Below are 21,299 nucleotides of genomic sequence, written 5' to 3'. Positions count from 1 at the left end.
TCTACCATACAGGCCTGATTGGTGGAGTGCTGCAGAGATGGTTGTTCTTCTGGAAGTTTCTCCTCTCTCCACAGAGAAATGCTGGAGCTCTGTCAGAGTGACCATCAGGTTCTTGGTCACCTCCCTGACTAAGGCCCTTCTCCCCCGATCGCTCAGTTTGGCCAGGCGGCCAGCTCTAGGAAGAGTCCTGGTGGTTCCAAACTTCTTCCATTTACGGATGATGGAGGCCACTGTGCTCATTGGGACCTTCAAAGCTGCAGAAATTTTTCTGTACCCTTCCCCAGATCTGTGCCTCAATACAATCCTGTCTCGGAGGTCTACAGACAATTCCTTGGACTTCATGGCTTGGTTTGTACTCTGACATACACTGTTAACTGTGGGACCTTATATAGACAGGTGTGTGCCTTTCCAAATCATGTCCAATCAACTGAATTTACCACAGGTGGGCTCCAATCAAGTTGTAGAAACATCTCAAGGATGATCAGTGGAAACAGGATGCACCTGAGTTCAATTTTGAGTGTCATGGCAAAGGCTGTGAATACTTATGTACATGTGATTTTTTTTTTGTTTTTTATTTTTAATAAATTTGCAAAGATTTCAAACAAACTTCTTTCACGTTGTCATTATGGGGTATTGTTTGTAGAATTTTGAGGAAAATAATGAATTTAATCCATTTTGGAATAAGACTGTAACATAACACAATGTGGAAAAAGTGAAGCGCTGTGAATACTTTCCGGATGCACTGTATCCTCCACTTGCAGCAATGACAGCTTTGCAGATCCTTGGCATTCAAGCTGTCAGTTTGTCCAGATACTCAGAAGACATTTCACCCCACGCTTCCTGTTGCACTTGCCAAAGATGTGGCTGTCTTGTCGGGCACTTCTCACGCACCTTACAGTCTTGCTGATCCCACAAAAGCTCAATGGGGTTCAGATCCATAACACTCTTTTTCCAGTTATCTGTTGTCCAATGTCTGTTTCTTTGCCCACTCTAACCTTTTCTTTTTGTTTTTCTGTTAATAAGTGGCTTTTTCTTTGCAATTCCTCCCATAAGGCCTGCAGCCCTGAGTCTTCTCTTTACTGTTGTACATGAAACTGGTGTTGAGTGGGTAGAATTCAATGAAGCTGTCAGCTGAGGACATGTGAGGCGTCTATTTCTCAAACTAGAGACTCTGATGTACTTATCCTCTTGTTTAGTTGTACATCTGGGCCTTCCACATCTCTTTCTGTCCTTGTTAGAGCCAGTTGTCCTTTGTCTTTGAAGACTGTAGTGTACACCTCTGTATGAAATCTTCATTTTTTTGGCAATTTCAAGCATTGTATAGCCTTCATTCCTCAAAACAATGATTGTCTGATGAGTTTCTAGAGAAAGCTGTTTCTTTTTTTCTATTTTTGACCTAATATTGACCTGAAGACATGCCAGTCTATTGCATACTGTGGCAAGTCAAAAACAAACACAAAGACAATGATAAGCTTCATTTATCGAACCAAATAGCTTTCAGCTGTGTTTGATATAATGGCAGGTGATTTTCTAGTACCAAATTAGCAATTTAGCATGATTACTCAAGAATAAGGTGTTGGAGTGATGGCTGCTGGAAATGGGGCCTGTCTAGATTTGATCAAAAATGACTTTTTTCAAATAGTAATGGTGCTGTTTTTTACATCAGTAATGTCCTGACTATATTTTGTGATCAGTTGAATGCCACTTTGGTGAATTAAAGTACCAATTTCCTTCTGAATAATTGGGAGGACACTACCTTTTCTAGTATTTTTGACATAAACGGGAGATTTTAAATCGGTCTATAATTAGCCAATTCTCCAGGATCAAGTTGTGGTTTCTTAATAAGTGGTTTGATGACTGCCATTTTCAAGTTTCTTGGGACATGTCCTAAGGATAGCGTGGAGTTAATAATATTAAGAAGAGGTTCTGAGATTACAGGGAATACCTCTTTTAAGAGCTTAGTTGGTATCGGATCTAACATACATGTTGTGGCTTTTGAATTTTTGATAAGTTTTGTTAGCTCTTCATGACCTACTGTAGCAACACCTCCTCGACCCTTCAGATGAGGCTAATTTTAATATCAATAACCTGGGGGAGTAGATTCATTTAAACTAATATATTCATCTGGTTTCAGTCAAACAGAGCGCATCCAAACTATGATCTGTAATAATTTCATTTACAATTAGTGCTTTGGTAGAAAGAGATCTAATGTTTAATAGCCCTATCTTTATATGATGTTTACCTTCATTTTTTCAAATTTTTTCTAAATGATTTAGTGAGGGGTTTGTGTTTGGTTGTTCGGGGAACAGACACAGACAAGTGATACAGTTTCTATGTGTTGTAGTTTATGCAGACGTTCAGATTAGCCAGTTTGTCTGCTTCCTGACCTGGGCCCCAGTTAGTCAAATACTTTCACTATTAATACTACGAGACAAATTACTAGAGAGGAGTCCGTCTCTCTTTAGCAGGTCAGGTCTACCCCAAAAACTCTTCCAATTTTTTATAAATCCTATGCTATTCTCCAGACACCATTCAGACATCCAGCCATTCAGTGACACTTACAGGTGCATCTCAATAAATTAGAATGTCGTGGAAAAGTTCATTTGTTTCAGTAATTCAACTCAAATTGTGAAACTCATGTATTAAATAAATTCAATGCGCACAGACTGAAGTAGTTTAAGTCTTTGGTTCTTTTAATTGTGATGATTTTGGCTCACATTTAACAAAAACCCACCAATTCACGCTCAAAAAATTAGAATACATCATAAGACCAATAAAAAAAACATTTTTAGTGAATTGTTGGCCTTCTGGAAAGTATGTTCATTTACTGTATATGTACTCAATACTTGGTAGGGGCTCCTTTTGCTTTAATTACTAACTCAATTTGGCGTGGCATAGAGGTGATCAGTTTGTGGCACTGCCGAGGTGGTATGGAAGCCCAGGTTTCTTTGACAGTGGCCTTCAGCTCATCTGCATTTTTTGGTCTCTTGTTTCTCATTTTCCTCTTGACAATACCCCATAGATTCTCTATGGGGTTCAGGTCTGGTGAGTTTGCTGGCCAGTCAAGCACACCAACACCATGGTCATTTAACCAACTTTTGGTGCTTTTGGCAGTGTGGGCAGGTGCCAAATCCTGCTGGAAAATGAAATCAGCATCTTTAAAAAGCTGGTCAGCAGAAGGAAGCATGAAGTGCTCCAAAATTTCTTGGTAAACGGGTGCAGTGACTTTGGTTTTCAAAAAACACAATGGACCAACACCAGCAGATGACATTGCACCCCAAATCGTCACAGACTGTGGAAACTTAACACTGGACTTCAAGCAACTTGGGCTATGAGCTTCTCCACCCTTCCTCCAGACTCTAGGACCTTGGTTTCCAAATGAAATACAAAACTTGCTCTCATCTGAAAAGAGGACTTTGGACCACTGGGCAACAGTCCAGTTCTTCTTCTCCTTAGCCCAGGTAAGACGCCTCTGACGTTGTCTGTGGTTCAGGAGTGGCTTAACAAGAGGAATACGACAACTGTAGCCAAATTCCTTGACATGTCTGTGTGTGGTGGCTCTTGATGCCTTGACCCCAGCCTCAGTCCATTCCTTGTGAAGTTCACCCAAATTCTTGAATCGATTTTGCTTGACAATCCTCATAAGTCTGCGGTTCTCTCGGTTGTTGTTCATCTTTTTCTTCCACACTTTTTCCTTCCACTCAACTTTCTGTTAACATGCTTGGATACAGCACTCTGTGAACAGCCAGCTTCTTTGCCAATGGATGTTTGTGGCTTACCCTCCTTGTGAAGGGTGTCAATGATTGTCTTCTGGACAACTGTCAGATCAGCAGTCTTCCCCATGATTGTGTAGCCTAGTGAACCAAACTGAGAGACCATTTTGAAGGCTCAGGAAAACACTTTGCAGGTGTTTTGAGTTGATTAGCTGATTGGCATGTCACCATATTCTAATTTTTTGAGATAGTGAGTTGGTGGGTTTTTGTTAAATGTGAGCCAAAATCATCACAATTAAAAGAACCAAAGACTTGAACTACTTCAGTCTGTGTGCATTGAATTTATTTAATACACGAGTTTCACAATTTGAGTTGAATTACTGAAATAAATGAACTTTTCCACGACATTCTAATTTATTGAGATGCACCTGTATCTACTATAAACCTAGTCACCACGATGAGCACTAATACGAGAAATAATGAATAACTGAATTTAATTAGAATGTGCTGTGCCCATGTACATGTGCTTTACACATGCTCTGCTCATGTATCAAGTGTGTGGAAATGTAATCAAGCTTTAAATCATGAGTGCACCTAGGAGACTGCAAATGGTAAGATTTATAGAGAAAAGGGACTTACATTCTGGTCTGTTCTCACACAGAACCAATCACATCGCTTCAGAAGACATGGATTAAACCACATAAGTCATATGGATTACCTTTATGCTGCCTTTATGTCCTTTTTTTATGCTTGGAAGTGTTGGACTCCATTGAGTTATTCACATCATATCTCAATCTAAATATATTAATTTTGCGATATGATAGGTGTGGGTGAGAAACAAATTAAGCCCTTTTTTTATTGCATTTTTTTCATAATTTTCACCCTTTCAAAACTTTAAAAATGTTGTTAACACTTTACAGTAAGGTTCCATTCGTTAACATTAGTTAAGGCATTAGGCATCATGAACAATGAAATAAATATATATATTTATTTTATTTTTTTACAGCATTTATTAATGTTTGTTAATATTAATTAATAAAAATACAATTGTTCATTGGTTAATGCACTATGAACTAACAATGATAACAAATACTACTTTTGATTTAAAAAAAAAATTATTATTATATGCTGATATAACATTAACCAAGTTAAATAAATGCTGCAAAAGTATTGTTTATTGTTAGTTCATGCCAACTAATATTGTTAGCTAATGTTAACAAAAGGAACCTTATTGTGGTGTTACCGACATTTTTGTTATGAACACTTAGAGGAAATAATTCTCTAAATGAGGAAAGAAGAACTAGAATTTGGTCTCACTAGTACAATAGTACATTAAATACACAATGTTCATTTTGAGTTGTTGTTCTAACGCATACTACCGGAGAGCTGTGCCAGGATCCACACTGTAACATGTAATATTAGAAACAATTTGACTGTTTTGAATATGTAGTTCTCCTTGGGATGAGGCACATGTTTAAGATTCCTGTGCACTCCAGACTCAGTGCCTGCAGTTTGTTTGAGGGAGCTGGTTTCAGTGTCAACTCTGGAGAGGGAAATGCTCCATGTCAGACAAATGCGAATTACAGTATGTGATGATAAGCAGCAGCAATTTATTGTTGTAAGAACATGTAAAAGTTTTTATCTCTTTCCAAGACAGCATTCTTTTCTTTAAGCTCTATTCAAGCAGCCAAGATAATCATGAAACACTGTAATACTACATCATTATAAGATCATCAGAGCCCAGTGCATAACTCTGATGGTCAGTTTTCAAGTTGCAAGTCAGCAACCTTCCAAGGAATCTCTTAACTTGAAATGCAATCGTAACATGAAGATCCTAACATCTTTTCATCTTTGGCTTGCTTAATTGGGGCCTAAAGCAAAAACATTAAATAATTAAATAAATAAAATAAGGCATGATTTTCAGTGGGGACATTTAAAGCATTAGAGACACTACAGTATGATTTTCTTTAAAGCTGGTTTGAAACGATATGCATTGTGAAAAGCGCAATACAAATAAAAATGACTTGGGGGGAAAAAACTACGCTTTCCTTAAAATGTTAAATATTAAATACTTAAATATATTTAATAAACAGATATTATAAAATACAACTAAAGATCTCTTAATTATTGATTAACACTGAAAGTATTTCGATTCATCTCTCAGTTTGTGAAAGCACATTTTCGGTAACATTTTGACAAGAGAAGTTTATGGAGCTCCAGCATTATGAATAACCTCTAACGCAATTTCAAAAGTATAACCACTATACTTTAACATTACACGTTACCATGACGCTGGTTTGATAGAATTGTAAATCTGTCTATGCAATGTTATATTCATTATTTAAATTCTTGTTGGGACCATGTAAAGTTGGTAACATTCTGATGATGTCTGTAGATGGATACCAAGAAGGAATGTGATTTAATTATCTGTAACGCACTTTAAACATGGAACAAACTCCGTCTACAGGAATTACATTGGTTATTCTTAACCAGAAATTCATCCACCAAGAAAAGCGGTCTCACTTGCAATGGATGATTAAGGAAACTTAAAAGCTCCCATCTCATTTTTTTAAACATAAGAATTCATGTAAATGCTTTAAAGGAATATTCCGGGTTCAATACAAGTAAAGTTCAATCGACAGCATATGTGGCATGGCATAATATTGATTACCACCAAAAATAATATTTACTTGCCCCTCCTTTCTTTAAAAAAAAAAAGCAAAAATCAAGGTTACAGTGATGCTCAACAGAGGTGAATGGGGCAAATCCATAAACATTAAAATACTCACCTTTTTAAAAGTATAGCCACAAGACATAAACAATAAGTGTGTTAACATGAAAATCGTTTACTAACCTCTGGTCAACATGCCCCATAGGCTTCCATTGTAAGTGCATTATTGTGCCATCACACTCTAATTACGGTACATCATTATAGCATCTTTTTTTTTTTGCCTGCACCGCTAAAACACCACCCTTGATCTGTATTTTAAACGTCACTCTAATGCCGCATTCAATTTTGGAGGATTTCAATACTTTGCCCAAGGCTACATTTTTCATAATTTACTCATTGCTTTATCATTTGAGTTTTATTTTGTTTGCCGTGGGACACAAAGGGAGTCTTCCGAGTACTGCCATCTCAAGCAGTGTAATGACACCTATGACGTCAGTGATGTCAAATGACATTGGTTATCACGCATTTTGTGACCGACTGCGACATTCTAAAGTTCGGATTATCTTTTTGAACGAGTTGTCACTGCCTTCACAGAGAGGAAGACTTTCAGTTTCACTTTGTTCCTCACACAAAGCTATCATATGGTTGTCTTGCTGCAAAATCCAGTTGAGCTTAAGCTTCAACTCACAGACTGATGACCGGATGTTCTCCTTTAGGATTTTCTGGTAGAGAGCAGAATTAATGTTTCCCTCAATTATTTCGCCCTGGCCCTGAAGCAGCAAAGCATCCCCACACCACACAACCACCACCATGCTTGACCGTATGTATTCTTTTTGTGGAATTCTGTGTTTGATTTACGCCAGATGTAACGGGACCCCTGTCTTCCAAACAGTTCCGCTTTCAACTCATCAGTCCACAGAACATTCTGCCAAAAGCTTTGAGGGTCATCAAGGTGTGTTTTGGCAAAATTCAGACGAGCCGTAATGTTCTTCTGGGTTAGCAGTGGTTTTTGCCTCGCCATTCTTCCATTTTTGGCCAGTGTCTTTCTGATAGTGGAGTCATGAACTGATATTTATTGATGTGAGAGCCTGCAGTTCCTTGAATGCTGTCCTTGGCTTTTTTATGACTTTCTGGATGAATCGTTGCTGTGCTCTTGGTGGAATTTTGTAAAGTCGGCCACTTCTGGGAAGGTTCACTACTATGCTAAATTTTCTCCATTTGGAAATAATGGCTCTCACTGTGGTTCTTTGGAGTCCCAGAGCCTTTGAAATAGCTTTGTAACCCTTCCCAGACTGATGTATTTCAATCACATTTTCCCTCATCATTTCTGGAATTTCTTACATCCTTTACATTGTGTTCTACTAGGTGAGACCTTTTAGCCAAATTCATACTGCTGAAAAAGTTATATTTAGGTGTTGATTTGATTGAACAGGACTGGCATTAATCAGGCCTGGGTGTGTCGAGTCCATTTGAACCCCATTATGAATGCAGTTTCATAGATTTGGGGATTTAGTAACATAGGGAGCAAATACTTTATCAGACAGGCCCAGTTGGTATTGGATAACATTTTTGCTTCAAGTAATAACATTATCATTTAAAAACTGTATTTTGTGTTTACTAAGACTGCCTTTGTTTTATGTTACATTTTGTTTAGATTTTTGAAACAATTTAGTATAAGATATATAAAAAACAGAAGAAATCAGGCCAGAAGAAATACTTTTTCCACAGCACTGTATTTAACTCAATTTCCCAATGCATCAAGTTCTCAGCAGACACAAGGATTAGGAAGCACAAACTGAAAAGGCAGACATTTTTGAAGCTATACATCAGGACCTTCCCTGACCGATATTTATTCTGAAATAAGAGAAAGAAACGGTCTCAACGGTGGAACTAATACAAGAAAAACCTTCAGATCTTCACCTTGAAACAGAGGAGAGTAACAAGACATGAGTGCATCAGATATGACCAAATAAAGTCAACACATTTTAACTAACACTTAGGAAAAGTGATTTTCTGAATGTTCCTCTTCATAATGATAAGCATAGGTCAACTTATTTAGTGGTGTATAATGTATAATGTATGAAGACATCAAGGTCTGGGGGGAAAAATACTTTTACATTTTATCTTAGAGCAATTATCAGAGGCAACAGTGTCTGTTAATTCAAGTTATGTCCTTTGGTTTCACTTGGTGGGGTGGGGACACACTCCTTGTGTCCTGTGGATTCAAATAACCAAATTAAAGTTCAGAAGGACACATGGGTAAAATATTACTTTGCATTTGTAATTACATAAAGAACTGAACAGAAGAAGAAAAAAAAAAAAAAAAAAAATCAACCTCTTATGTATACTGTCAAAGTCTGACATTTCAGGATTATACTGATTTGGTGGAAGATTTAAACTGCGTTCAAGTGCCACTAGGATAAAATAAGCTTATTCAGATGGATGTGAAACTGATGCTTATTTATTCCAGCTGTGGGAATGAAGAGTCTTACTAATCTAACTGGTGGTCAGAGGCAGGACTGTGTGAAGCGCTCAGCACAAAGTATCCCTTCCCAGAGGCTATGTACCCCACTTTTTACAATCGTAAATTGTGTGCATGCTTATGTGGAGTGACATATCTAATTGCATGTGTAGAAAGTTTGGATTTACTAAGAGAAGCCTGAATCAATAAAAATAAATAAAATTAAGGAAAAGTTCACCCGAATATGAACATTATGGCACCCTTCAAGTCACCCTTTTGTCATTCCATCCAAACCAGACTTTCTTACGCAGAACAGACTGAATATAGTGGGCCGTAATTTCAACAGAATGGTGGAGGATAGTGTCACTTTGTAGCTTAAAAAAAGGACATTAAAGTATGCGATATGCATCATGCTTGAAGTCTTTGAGGCATAAGATGGAGTAATTTTTCCAGTGAAACTCTGACGTTCACAAGTACAAGAGAAAAGCTTATTCACAGTGGCACACATTTACATGGGAACTCGGTTTTTCGCACTACAACGATGCAAGCCACCATGAACGAGCTTCTTTCATCGCTCAAAGGTGCAACTAAAATCAAGATTTGCACTGAAATGTGACTTAAATTTTAGGTTCTCACCAAAACCGTCATATACCTTCTATAAGAAGACTTAGAATTTGATGCATGAGTCGTATGGATTACTTTTATGATACTTTTGGGTCCTTTAAGCATTAAACGAGACACTATCCACGGACATTGCATTGACCAGATGGACCATGACATTTACTGAAACATGTCTTTATTTTATGTCGTTTGGTACAGGTTTGGAACAGCATGAGGGTGAATAAATTATGGCAGAATTTTCATTCGTTGGTGAACCACTCCTTTAAATGAACTGGGGAATTTTGATAAAGGTCTGATAATCATTTAAAGGGGTAGGAGCAAGTTCAGCAAATTGCTGCATTCGTTATTAAATAGATATAAATTACCTTGATCACTTGTACTTTCATTGTATGGAAATATAAATTTTAATAATAATAAAAAAAGTCAAATAAAATAAATATGGTCAAGCATAGTACTTGTACAACTTTATTCAATGTTGTGCTTTAACCTTGGGTCATTTTCTTTCAAAACATCAAATCAAATGGAACAGAAATTAAAGGGAATGAAAAAAAAAAAAAAAAAATCAAAAAAAAAAAAAAACAACATCAAAAATCAACTGAATACATTCAGGTATAATATTGATGATGATGATGCAAGGTCTCCAAAACAGACGCAAACATGATTCATTGTTTGTGCGCATCTGTGGTTGCATTTAGGCAAGAATTGGGTCTCACCTCTTGACAACACAGCCATTAGCTATAAGAGACATTTTTTGCGACCCATTCTGAGGTATTATCCTCAGAGCTGCACACAAAGCCTCAACATGTACATTACAGGCTGACTGCTCGGAGCGGGCTAACACACAGAATGGGAAGCTGACCATATTGTGCATCTGTCTCAAGACTGCTCCCTCTTTAATCTTTGCAGGAGTGGCTCAGTTCTTGCTGCTCTACTGGCATCAAAAGGCAGCCAGCAGATAAACTTATTCATATGGTACAGAAATGATCTAACAGAAGAACTAATGAAAAATGTGACAAAATGTGGGTTAAAAGAATAGTTCACCCAAAATTTAAACTGTCAACTTAATTTACCCTCATTTTTATTCCAAACCCATACAATTGTTCTGGACTAACACAATGGTAGTTGATATTGACTCACTGAAAAGCCAAAAAAAAGACCCAAAAGAAGCACAAGTACTCAATGTGACATGTGCATAATATTCCAAGGCTTCTGAAGGCATACATAGGTTTTGATGATAACAGCCTAAATTTTAAATAATTTTTCAGTGAATAACTTGATTTATGTTGAGCATTCATGAGAACTAAGAGAACCTCGTTCAAAGAGGCACACGTGTTCACATGAGAACTTGCGTTGTTTTTAGTCCTAAACCCTAATCCCATCGTATGCTTTCAAAAGACTTCAAATATGACGAACAAGTTACTATTAAGTGGGTCGCCATCAGTTACCATTGCATTCAAAAGACAGTTCAATGAATGCTTCGGTCTATCTCCTTTTGTGTTCCTTATATGAAATATGGGTTTGGAACGACCCAAACAGAATTGTTATTTTTGGGTGAACTACTCCTTTAATGTTTATGATGGAATCTCAGACATCATTGGTATCTTATCAGCATTAAAGTGTGGTGTGTGTGACAAAGTACATAGAAAGCCTAAAGAACAAGCGCAACCCAGGGAGCTCAAGGTGACTGCCACCAAGATTCAGATTTTTGCATTTCCTTTTTATAATACTTTTTAAAACTTAAATATCTGCAACAAATGTGCAAAAAGCACATCCTTATTTTTATTGACCAGTTTTATATGCACAAAGCTTTTTTTTTTTTAATCATTTATATCCTAAAGCGCATTAAAATTGTAAGTGTCATTCTAACCCTACACCCAAAAAAAAAAAATCACACAGAGGTTCTCTCAAACAAAGAGAGAACCTGTATTTTTTTTTTTTTTTTTCATTTTAACACACCACAGCAACTTTCTCCAGCCTGATACCTTATTTTCCCCACGACTCATGTAATTTAGATCTGAAAGTGTCAGGATTGTGAGAGAAATGGGGGAGAAAGAGAAGTTGTTTGTGGTGGTGAAGTAGAGTGTCTTGCTTCAGGAGTCGACAAACTCGTACATTGAGATCTACACAAATATCGGTAGCTTGCTGGTGCTGGGCCTCATTTATTCTCTAGTCAAGAATTTAACAGGCCCCACTTAACTGCTGCAACTTATGCCGACATCTCCCCTCGCTAAAAGGCAAAACACTTCAGATTTTTCTCTATGCCATTTAAAAAAGTTGATTAAACAAAAACAAAAAAAGAATGATTTTCTCCAGCAGTCCATCACTTTTCAGCCTCAACCTGTTTGAGTTCTTTTGGTGAGGGTCCACTTGGGCCAGTCAACATGAGGCTGTGGACATTAGCAGTGTTTCTGGGCTGTCTCTCCAAACTGGAGCCTTCTCCAGTGCTAAAACTTCATCTCTTAACCTCTTCCAGACCGTGCGTGGAGGGGCGGATGCCATTTCGGGAAAGTATTTGGATACATCTGTTGTCTTTTTCTCTTTAAAAAAAAAAAAAAAAAACAGAAAAGCTGGCTCTCAGGAATAGCAGGGTTGAGGGAGGAAGGACAATTGTGAAGTTGGGCAGTGTTCTTGTTGAGACACGTGTGGGTGTGTTTGTGTGTGAATGTGTGCATGTCTGTATGTAAACGTGTGTGCGTGCATTTATGTTGTGCGTGTATGGATTCTACAGCAGGTCCATTCGACGGTAGTACAGCAGATAAGCAGTACGCTCTGCAGTCTGCTTCACCACCTGGTGCTGATTGATAATCTTCACCGCCTGGTCATCAATGCGCAGCCAGCCATTCAAACCAATGTGGAAGACATCTGTAGTGTAGTGGCCACCTGTGGCACTGTTCCCATGGTGATAGACGACTGTGGAAAGACAGTGGATGGATCATGTAAAAAAAGTTGTACACTAATTGTCAAACTATAGATGCTTTGGTACCAAGTCGATATTAAAAGAAGACCATTAAATTCATCACACTTGGGGTATTAGTCAGTAGTTTGAACATACATGTAAGAAGTATCTGTACTCTGTATACTTTTGTATTTTCCATGTACTTGAATGCAAAAATATTTACTTGGGGGGGGGGCCTGGGTAGCTCAGTGGTGAAGACGCTGGCTACCACCCCTGGAGTTGGCTAGTCCGCTAGTTCGAATCCCAGGGCGTGCTGAGTGACTCCAGCCAGATCTCCTAAGCAACCAAATTGGCCCGGTTGCTAGGGAGGGTAGAGTCACATGGGGTAACCTCTTCGTGATCGCTATAATGTGGTTCGTTCTCGGTGGGGCGCGTGGTGAGTTGGGCATGGTTGCCACGGTGAATGGCGTGAAGCCTCCACATGCGCTATTTCTCCGAGGCAACGCGCTCAACAAGCCACGTGATAAGATGCGCGGGTTGACTGTCTCAGATGCAGAGGCAACTGGGATTCGTCCTCCGCCACCAAGACTGAGGCAAATCACTACACGACCACGAGGACTTAAAAGCACACTGGGAATTGGGAATTCAAAATAACAATTATTTACTTGAAAAAAGTAAACCCAAAAACATACTTTTCAAATGTTCTCACTGCTTAATTTGTACCTTTGTTCTATTGCTTCATTTCATAACGGTTTGCTAGAATAATTTCTCTGGAATAATTCGAAGATTTACTTGAGAAATAGTTGAAGTCTTCACGCCATTGTTTTTTAAGTTGTTCATATTAATATTAGGGATGTCAATTTAACTAATTTAGAGCTATTATTTATATAAAAAGTGTTAAAAAAAATTATGCAATCAATCCCACCTCCTAAGCCAGGGGTGTCAAACTCGGTTCCTGGAGGGCCACAGTCCAGCAGAGTTTAGCTCAAACCCCAATTAAACACCTGAAGTAGCACACAAGGTCTTCTGGAGTGCCTGAAGATTACAAGGAGGCATTTTGGAGCAGGGCTGGAACTAAACTCTGCAGGGATGCAGCCCTCCAGGAACTGAGTTTGACACCCCTGTCCTAAGCCATATGTTAATTCCGCAATAAAAGCATGTATTTATCTACCAACGGAGCAATTTAAACTTTAGGTAAATGTAGCTTCGTGTTTTTATGAGCCACGTCAGCAGGGAAAGTCAGCGTGTCTCAAGAAACCTCAAAAGTGGGGCAGCCACACAATAAGAGCCAGGACGCGTTCTTGACTGCTGGATAAGTACAACAGAATTCAGGGATCGAGATGTGATTTTCAAAGTTTCAAACTACTTTTCACACAGTGTCCTAAAAATTACGGCATTTATGACACTGAAAACCATGGAGACGGTCCAAAAGCGTCTGTCTAACGAATATGTACACGGACCAACAATTAAAAAATTGTGTAGATGGAATGCAGGAACAATGCGTCCTGCGAGATAAGGACAGATTGACTAATTCAATTGCCAAATTGCTGTCGACTGCAGGCTTATATTTAAAGGAATAGTTTACCCCAAAATGAAAATGCTCTCATTACTCACTTGCCCTGATGCCATCCCAGATGTGTATGACTGACTGTTTTCAGCAGAACCCAAATTAAGATTTTTAGAAGACAGAGCTCTGTCCTTATAATGCAAGTACTTTGACGGTCCATGTCACATATAGGCAGCATAAAATCCACGACTCCAGACGATCAATGAATGTCTTCTGAAGTGAATCGATAGGTTAAATGTAATAAAGTCGATAATACATTTTTTTTTTTTTACTTCAAATCTGTGCTTCCGTCCAGGGCTCTGATGCTGTTTGAAATGGCCGAACTCTCACATGACGTTCGTTCTTCTGTTGTAAATAAGCTCCACTTGCGCATTCTCGCGTGAACTCGCCGATGCGCTTACATCACGCGACAACTGATGGCAGGAAGCACTTTTAAAAAGTTAATCTTTATTATCTATTTTTTACACAAACGTATTGATTTGCTTCAGAAGACATTCATTGATCGACTGGAGTCACATGGATTACTTTTATGCTGCCTAAATGTGACTTTTGGACCGTCAAAGTGCTGGCACCCGTTTACTTGCATTATAAGGACCTGACAGAGCTCTATCTTCTTCTAAAAATCTTTATTTGTGTTCTGCTGAAGAAAGACAGTCATACACATCTGGGATGGCATCAGGGTGAGAGAATTTTCATTTTTGGGTGAACTATTCCTTAATGATAATATAATCAATATATTGACTTCTAAACAGGGACTAAGACCAAAATGTTTTTCATTTTGGAAAAACTGTATTTTTTCTTTCCGGTTTAGAAGTTCCGCAGCCTCCTTTCCAAAAGGTTACCGGTTAGAACATAATAGAAGAGTGGTTAATAACGTTATTTTTAAAATTACAGTACTCTGCGCTAAGGGGTGGGTGAAATACTAACTGCAGTGTTACCAGATCTCACAAGAGAAACAAGCAACATGGTCTGGAAAAACAAGCCCAAAATAAGCCACTTGCATCACCAAAATAAGTGAAAATTAGCATTTATTTTTTTCCCTGTGTGGTAGATTGATCAGCATAGAAATCATAACATAGTTAATTAACAGTTTAGTATAATTTTACAGATCTGCTTCTCAGTCAAAACCCGGCAGCATCAAATCTGTATTAATTCATCATATCTAACAATAATTGAAACAACTGAGAAATGTACTTTTTACCTCTAATAATGTTTTCCTTGTATCTGGATTAATTATAATTAATTATAACGATTTTAATTGATTGACAGCCCTAATTAATATTTAAGAGTACGTTTTTGTAACCTCAACATAGGCCATTGACGTATGGAGTAGGCCAAATCAATACCAGCATCTTACGCAGAATTGTGGAGTTGGTGGGCAATATGGGCTGCTACACATTCAAAACCATGACTGATGAAACCTCTTGTTTATTAAACCGTACCTGCATGTTATCAATAATTTGATGGGTTCCTCCAACATGTGCTCGGAGATAGTAACAGAGGTGCTCCGTCTTCTCATAGTGCTTCGTTTTTAAAGAGCTCCAGATTCACTTTAATTGAACTTTTGCTTAATTCCAAATGTTTGGTCGCTACAAGTTTATATACAGATTCAAATAATACACTCAATGGCACCAGGTATTTGTGGACAGAGATGTTAAAATGATGAGCACATTATACAGCTGTTGTAAATTTGAACTCAGCTACACTAACTATTCAAGCAAATGTTGCCAAAATTAAAGCATGACTGTTTAGAAATCATTGGTTCAACTGAACCGCAAGGCAATTTCCCATGCAAGTTAAGATCTTATTCCAGAAATATATTACTACTGTACAATAATAATCATCAATATTATATTATAATATTAAAATATTAGATTCAAGTTGAATGGGTTCCAAGAAATAATGAATAGTAGGGATGAGACCACCACAAAGTGGACAATGACAGGTACACAGTGGACAGGTACAATGCAAATATGAAGACAGTGCTTTTTTTTCCCTTCTGTTTCACGGTTTTATTTATTTGTTTGTTTGTGACTGAAGTGAAAAAGGTTCAAGTTTAGTTCTTTTTAAGAGGAAGTGTGAACCCTCAAAGAATGACAGTAGAGCATGGGCAAAACATTACCAAATTTAGCTAAAAATGAACACTCGTTTTTATCAAATCACAGTTCAAATTGGAATGTTTTTCAAAATATTCGCAATTTGACTTTGTACAAATCGTGCAGCCCTACAAAATACGCAAGGAATAATTGACGACGGACCATTGAATTGTTGAAAAATGATGAGGTAATGCGGTCACAACGTGCAGCACCTCGGGTGTGCATTATTTTTCAACAATTTAACGGGCCAGAGTCAATTATTCCACTTATACCACGATTACCACACCTTAATACATCGTTCAGGGTTTTATCTCAAGACATTTTCTGGTTTTTGTCCCTAAAACGCTCGTGAGTGTAACTACTTTCCTCTGCCACGGATTCAGCATCTTTAATACAGCTCAAGCCTTCCTTGCTAATTCGAAAACGTCACGTTAGAAATAACAACGGAGGCTCGCGCTGCTTTACTCAAGGACTAATGGAGTAATAAGGTAGTGCGTTTGTGCATATGTGTGTGAGTTTGTATTTGAGGGAAAGAGAGAAACTCAGAAAATGAGAGAGATCGCTTCTGGGATTACCTTTTTTGTCGCAGCTCTCATCAGAAGTAACATCGCTTCAAAATCGCAAAGAAGTGTGTCGCCATATTCCCATTATAAACCGTAACTTTTTTTTTTTTATCCCCACTGAGATGCAGGAGTGCGCTGACATGACGACTCCGTTTTTCTATAAGAGTATGTTTGGGCCTTAAGTGTATGCGTTACACGTATGTGTGTCCACGAGTGTGGGAGTGTGAGAGGGGGAGCGTGAGGGGTTTTCCCACAGATATTTCAGATAATATAGAAACTGTTATATTGATCAAGTGTATCTAGCTTTGATACAGCTCAAGCCTTCGTTATTTAATTGTAGAACTAGCAACAAAGGATGCGCTGCTTTTCTGTGTATGTGAGAAAGCGAAATGGGGGGGGGGGGGGTGTAGCGCGGTGCTTTCTACTATAGCTATGTGAGGCTGATTAGGGCAAAATACACAAACATTAAAAGTTATTTCGGATAATATAAATTTTGTACTGATCAAGTCGCGGGGGTGCGGCTCTATTTGTTGGTCGTGACTCGAGTCTCAGTGTGTGTGCGTGTACATATGTGTGTGAGCGTGTGTAAGTGCGGGGGAGACGAGGGCTCTTTTTAACCGGAATTTAAATAAATGTAGGATATTTTAGTCATTGTTTGACATTCTTAAACGATTTACTTTAACCAATGTCTTTGTTTTAACTGGTTATTTTGTTGTGGTAGCCTGTAGGTCTCTTTGAAATAACTGAAATTATTTGGCAAAGTGATATGGAACCGTTACACGGTCAAGACCTGGAACTACTTCATAGCCGTGCGTTTCCTTGAAAAATGATTGCACACCTTAGAACCAATCAGAATCAAGCATTCAACAGACCTGTGGTATAAGCATTTTTATTTAACTTGTCAGTGAGTACTGTATTTTTAATTGTTTCTCAGCGTCATTCAGATGTAAAATGTTGTCCAGACCGCTGCTGAAGTACCACACAGTGGACGCGGTCATATACTACCTGTTACTTTCCTTAGCGCTGGTCGGGATGGACCAATCATGATCATTTCGGTCATTTTAAAAAGAGTGCAGGGTTGGATTTCCACTTGATTCTCAAGAATGAATAGTTGGAATTAATAGATGTATACAAAATTACTAGTGTTCTTTTTAATGTGCCAGTGTTTCCAATAAGACAAAAAGCATCCTGAAATTTTAATTATCTCTCATAACAGACCTGCTGGAGCTACCTGGAGGGAACTAAACCTGCAACCTTTGTTTATCCCACAGTTAATTCACGATTCTTTGACCAACCACTAGACATTCTGTGAACTACTTACTGGTTAATTAGATCGGAGAAGAATCCTCCTGTTTTTATCAGGGGTATAAACACATACCTGCAAAGAGCCTGTAGGTTCTTTGGCCTTTGAAGGTTTTGCTCCGCACCCCCTGTGACAAGAGATCTGAAACAAAGAAAAAAAAAAAAAAACAACATGATCAACAGTGTATGCATACAGCAGGTTTTACAGTGTGCCAAATACAGCTATTAACATTATCTATTTGTTCATTCTGAGAAAAAAAACAAGCATTTAAAAATAGAAGAACCACTTAGTATTTGTAGCAATTGTAGTAAATTGAATCCAGACTACTTTTATCAGCAGGAAACCATTTAAAATAGAAAGGGCTTTGTGCTGCTCCCTCATTAGTATTCTTGTTTATTTTGGTCAGGTTCATATTTTGTGGGGGGATCGAGTCTCTTTGAGGGGAGTCGCACAGAGCAAATGCAGGTTTTTGCAAACAATTTCAAACTCACCCCACTGCAGAGTAATGACTGACCCAGTTGGAATAATACATTAAAACATGGAGGTTTCTCAGGGGGAACTGGGTGAGAGATCGCAAGCTCTCAAATAGAGACTAGGCTTGCACTGTGCATGAGCACACAGAGTCAGAATGTTGAGACCAGGGTTCCCACACTTTCTGACCTTTCCAATCATTTGTCATTAGTAAGTTTTTTTTTTTTTTTTTTTTTATAATTCAGATCGATCTGCTAATGAATCATTCAGACTAACTTGTGAACTAGTTCAACTGATTCATTGAAAAGAACTCAAAAAGAACAATTCATTCACACATCACTAGTTTTAATATACACAGGAGCAATACCTAGCCAAATGAATAATTTTAGAGTCGATCATAATTAGAAAAATGTACTCTCACTTCATTTCCATGATTAAGATCTTATTAATTCCCCTGACTTCTTTAGGTTTTCCCATGACCATGGGAACCCTGTAAAACTCCAAAACATCTGAACAAGGAAATCAGATAGTCATGTTTTAAGAAATATATTAGCAGAGTAGTTTCAGTGACCAATACCTTTACTGATCTCCAGATCAACAGGGTATTCAATATTCTTAACCAGTTTTTGACATCCACCGGTCTTCTCAAAGACAAATCTCTTGAGGTGAAGCACCAGCACTGGAGGAAGCTCTTCAAGAGTCATTCTCCGGCTGATCTCAATCTAAAACGAATTAAAAAAAAAAAAGAGAGAAAAGAAAAAGGGGAAATGAGCCATGACTCACAAACTTCACTACTTAGCATTATCTCTTCCTACACTTCAAAAGAGAAAGAGAGAATAATTTTACGAAGTACTAAACAGCCATTAAAAAGCCATCACCAACCTGCTGCAACTAACCACTCAGAGAATGCAAGCATCTTCAGCAAAACCTACTCTAATGTGGCAACAATGGAAAGGAACAGTAAAGAGGGATGAAAAGAAGCACTTGTACGAAAAGCTCCTCTGGATTTAGTTACATTTTTAATGTAGTTACATCCATGACAAATATCAGAGCAACTGAAGATCAGAAGTGTGGGTTAGTGTGGCTAATTAGTGTGTTAAATATAAACTACAGGTATATCAGTTTTACTGATTAACAAGTACCGATAGTTGTTTTTTGGAACCAGTGGTTATTGCAAAAATCAATGTTGATAGTTTTTTTTTTTTTTTTTTTATTCCTCCGTGTTCACAATTATAAATGCGAAATGTTACAAGTCCACATATATAACTGACAAGCGATCGCTGATGATCTACTACTGATGAATGATGATCTACTGTTGATTAATTGCTGCTTATACAGAATTTATTAGCCCTAATGAGATTGTTTACTTTATAGTGATTCTATAGTAATTCATTGTAGATGATCGTAAGTCCATGTTTTGTTTCTCTTGTGTTTGTGTGAGCTGGAAGCATTTTACATTTTAACATTTTAAAACAAGAGTCCCCATTGTATTTCAGGCTTGTTTATAATTAAAAGTCCAGTTTTACGCACCAAATCTTTATTTATTCTGGTTATTATTGGGATTTTGGTTGCACAACATACAAATCTGGGATTACTCATTTTGGACTCTTGTCTGCACCTGTCACAGTAAGGAATGAATTATTTTTTTTTTTACATTCAATAAATAGATCCAAAATACTATCAGTGATAATCGTTATCAGCCTTTTCCACCACCTTAGTTATTGTATTGGCAAAATCCATTATCAGTCGACCTCTAGTATTAACAGTTACCATAACATTTTCTTTAATGCTTCAAGGAATCAGAGATGATGACAAACTATGATGTAACTCCGCAACTAACCAGAGTCAGGCTAGAGGACGTCAGGGCTAATAATACACACCATTAAAAACACACATGCTTTCATTCAAATAAATTAAATGCGGCACTCAAACACGCAGGTCCTGCCAGTACTCCTACGCATGACACTCTGAACAACATAAAAAATAAAGAAAATAAATGTTCCTTTAAAAAACATGTGCAATGTTTCAGAAAATGTGCAATGTTATTGATTCGCACCTCCTGCTTGCTCTTAGTGGTGTAGCCCTGAACGGACTCCCGTGCCACCAGTACCTCCAGGGCCTCCTGGACTGTGCGGACCTTCTCTGATTGGATGTCCAGCTGCAGCGTGAAGAAGGGCTGCAGGGTGGCAGATTCTTTTGAGCTCTGCTGGTATACCACAGATCTAAAAACAAAATGACTGGTTTTAAAGTTGTGGGGGCATGTCAAAGGGACACCCGGGTTGTCAGTGTGAATGACATTTTGAAGCATTCTTTAGATACAACATATTGAGAGAGCAGTGCTTCCTACAGGATTCTGCTGTTGCAAATTTTGTGTCATATTAAACGAGATGTAATAAAACACTGTAACCAGGGTTTGAAATTAACTTCTTGCCTCACTGAACACTATGGCTAATAGTTTCCAAGGACACTAGCCACTTAACATTTTCATTTTTCACTAGCCAAAATCCCCTGCCACGCAAAAAAATGATAAAGGTATCTACCGTAACTGCATGCATTTGTTTGGACATTTTATTTGAACAAGAATTATATTAGTTTAAGGACACAAGCTTGATGATTTAAGTCACCTTAGAATATCTGAAGGCAAACATGGCCATTTAGAACAGGAGTAGGTTAGAGCAGGTTAATATTCTGTCCATAATTTATGGAAGTTTTGATCCCTTCATTAAATGTACCATGGTTTAACTGTGGCATTTACAATAATTAGCACATGTAGGGTGGGGGTAAAATGATAAAATGGTTATGCCACCAGGCAAAGTTTGGCAGCTGAATTCACCAGCATCACAGGTGACACATTGATAGAGTCAAGAGAAACAATTTTATGAAAACACTAGGTTTACATAGTTGGTAACGAAACTGACTAGCCCAAATAGAGAAATA

The 21,299-nt window shown here is 37.9% G+C and overlaps 1 protein-coding gene across 3 annotated transcripts in view; it reads right to left on the bottom strand.

Annotated features, from left to right (window-relative positions):
- Positions 1-8,100: 8,100 nt before the first annotated feature.
- LOC127447987 (ubiquitin carboxyl-terminal hydrolase 10-like) overlaps positions 8,101-21,299 on the bottom strand; it is a 41,570-nt gene continuing 28,371 nt past the window's right edge. For 2 of the 3 annotated variants that reach the window (XM_051710617.1, XM_051711415.1), the window contains 4 exons: positions 20,419-20,584; positions 18,940-19,084; positions 17,967-18,032; positions 8,101-12,376 (listed from right to left, as the gene is read on the bottom strand). In XM_051710617.1, the coding sequence (XP_051566577.1) occupies positions 12,189-12,376; positions 17,967-18,032; positions 18,940-19,084; positions 20,419-20,584 (565 nt within the window). In that variant the 3' untranslated portion in view covers positions 8,101-12,188. The remainder of the gene's footprint in view (positions 12,377-17,966; positions 18,033-18,939; positions 19,085-20,418; positions 20,585-21,299) is intronic. The other variant, XM_051712212.1, reaches the window with a different exon arrangement.

Source organism: Myxocyprinus asiaticus, chromosome 1 (assembly GCF_019703515.2).
Source record: "Myxocyprinus asiaticus isolate MX2 ecotype Aquarium Trade chromosome 1, UBuf_Myxa_2, whole genome shotgun sequence".
Taxonomy (NCBI): Eukaryota; Metazoa; Chordata; class Actinopteri; order Cypriniformes; family Catostomidae; genus Myxocyprinus; species Myxocyprinus asiaticus.
This window is presented reverse-complemented; position numbering and strand designations above follow the sequence as displayed.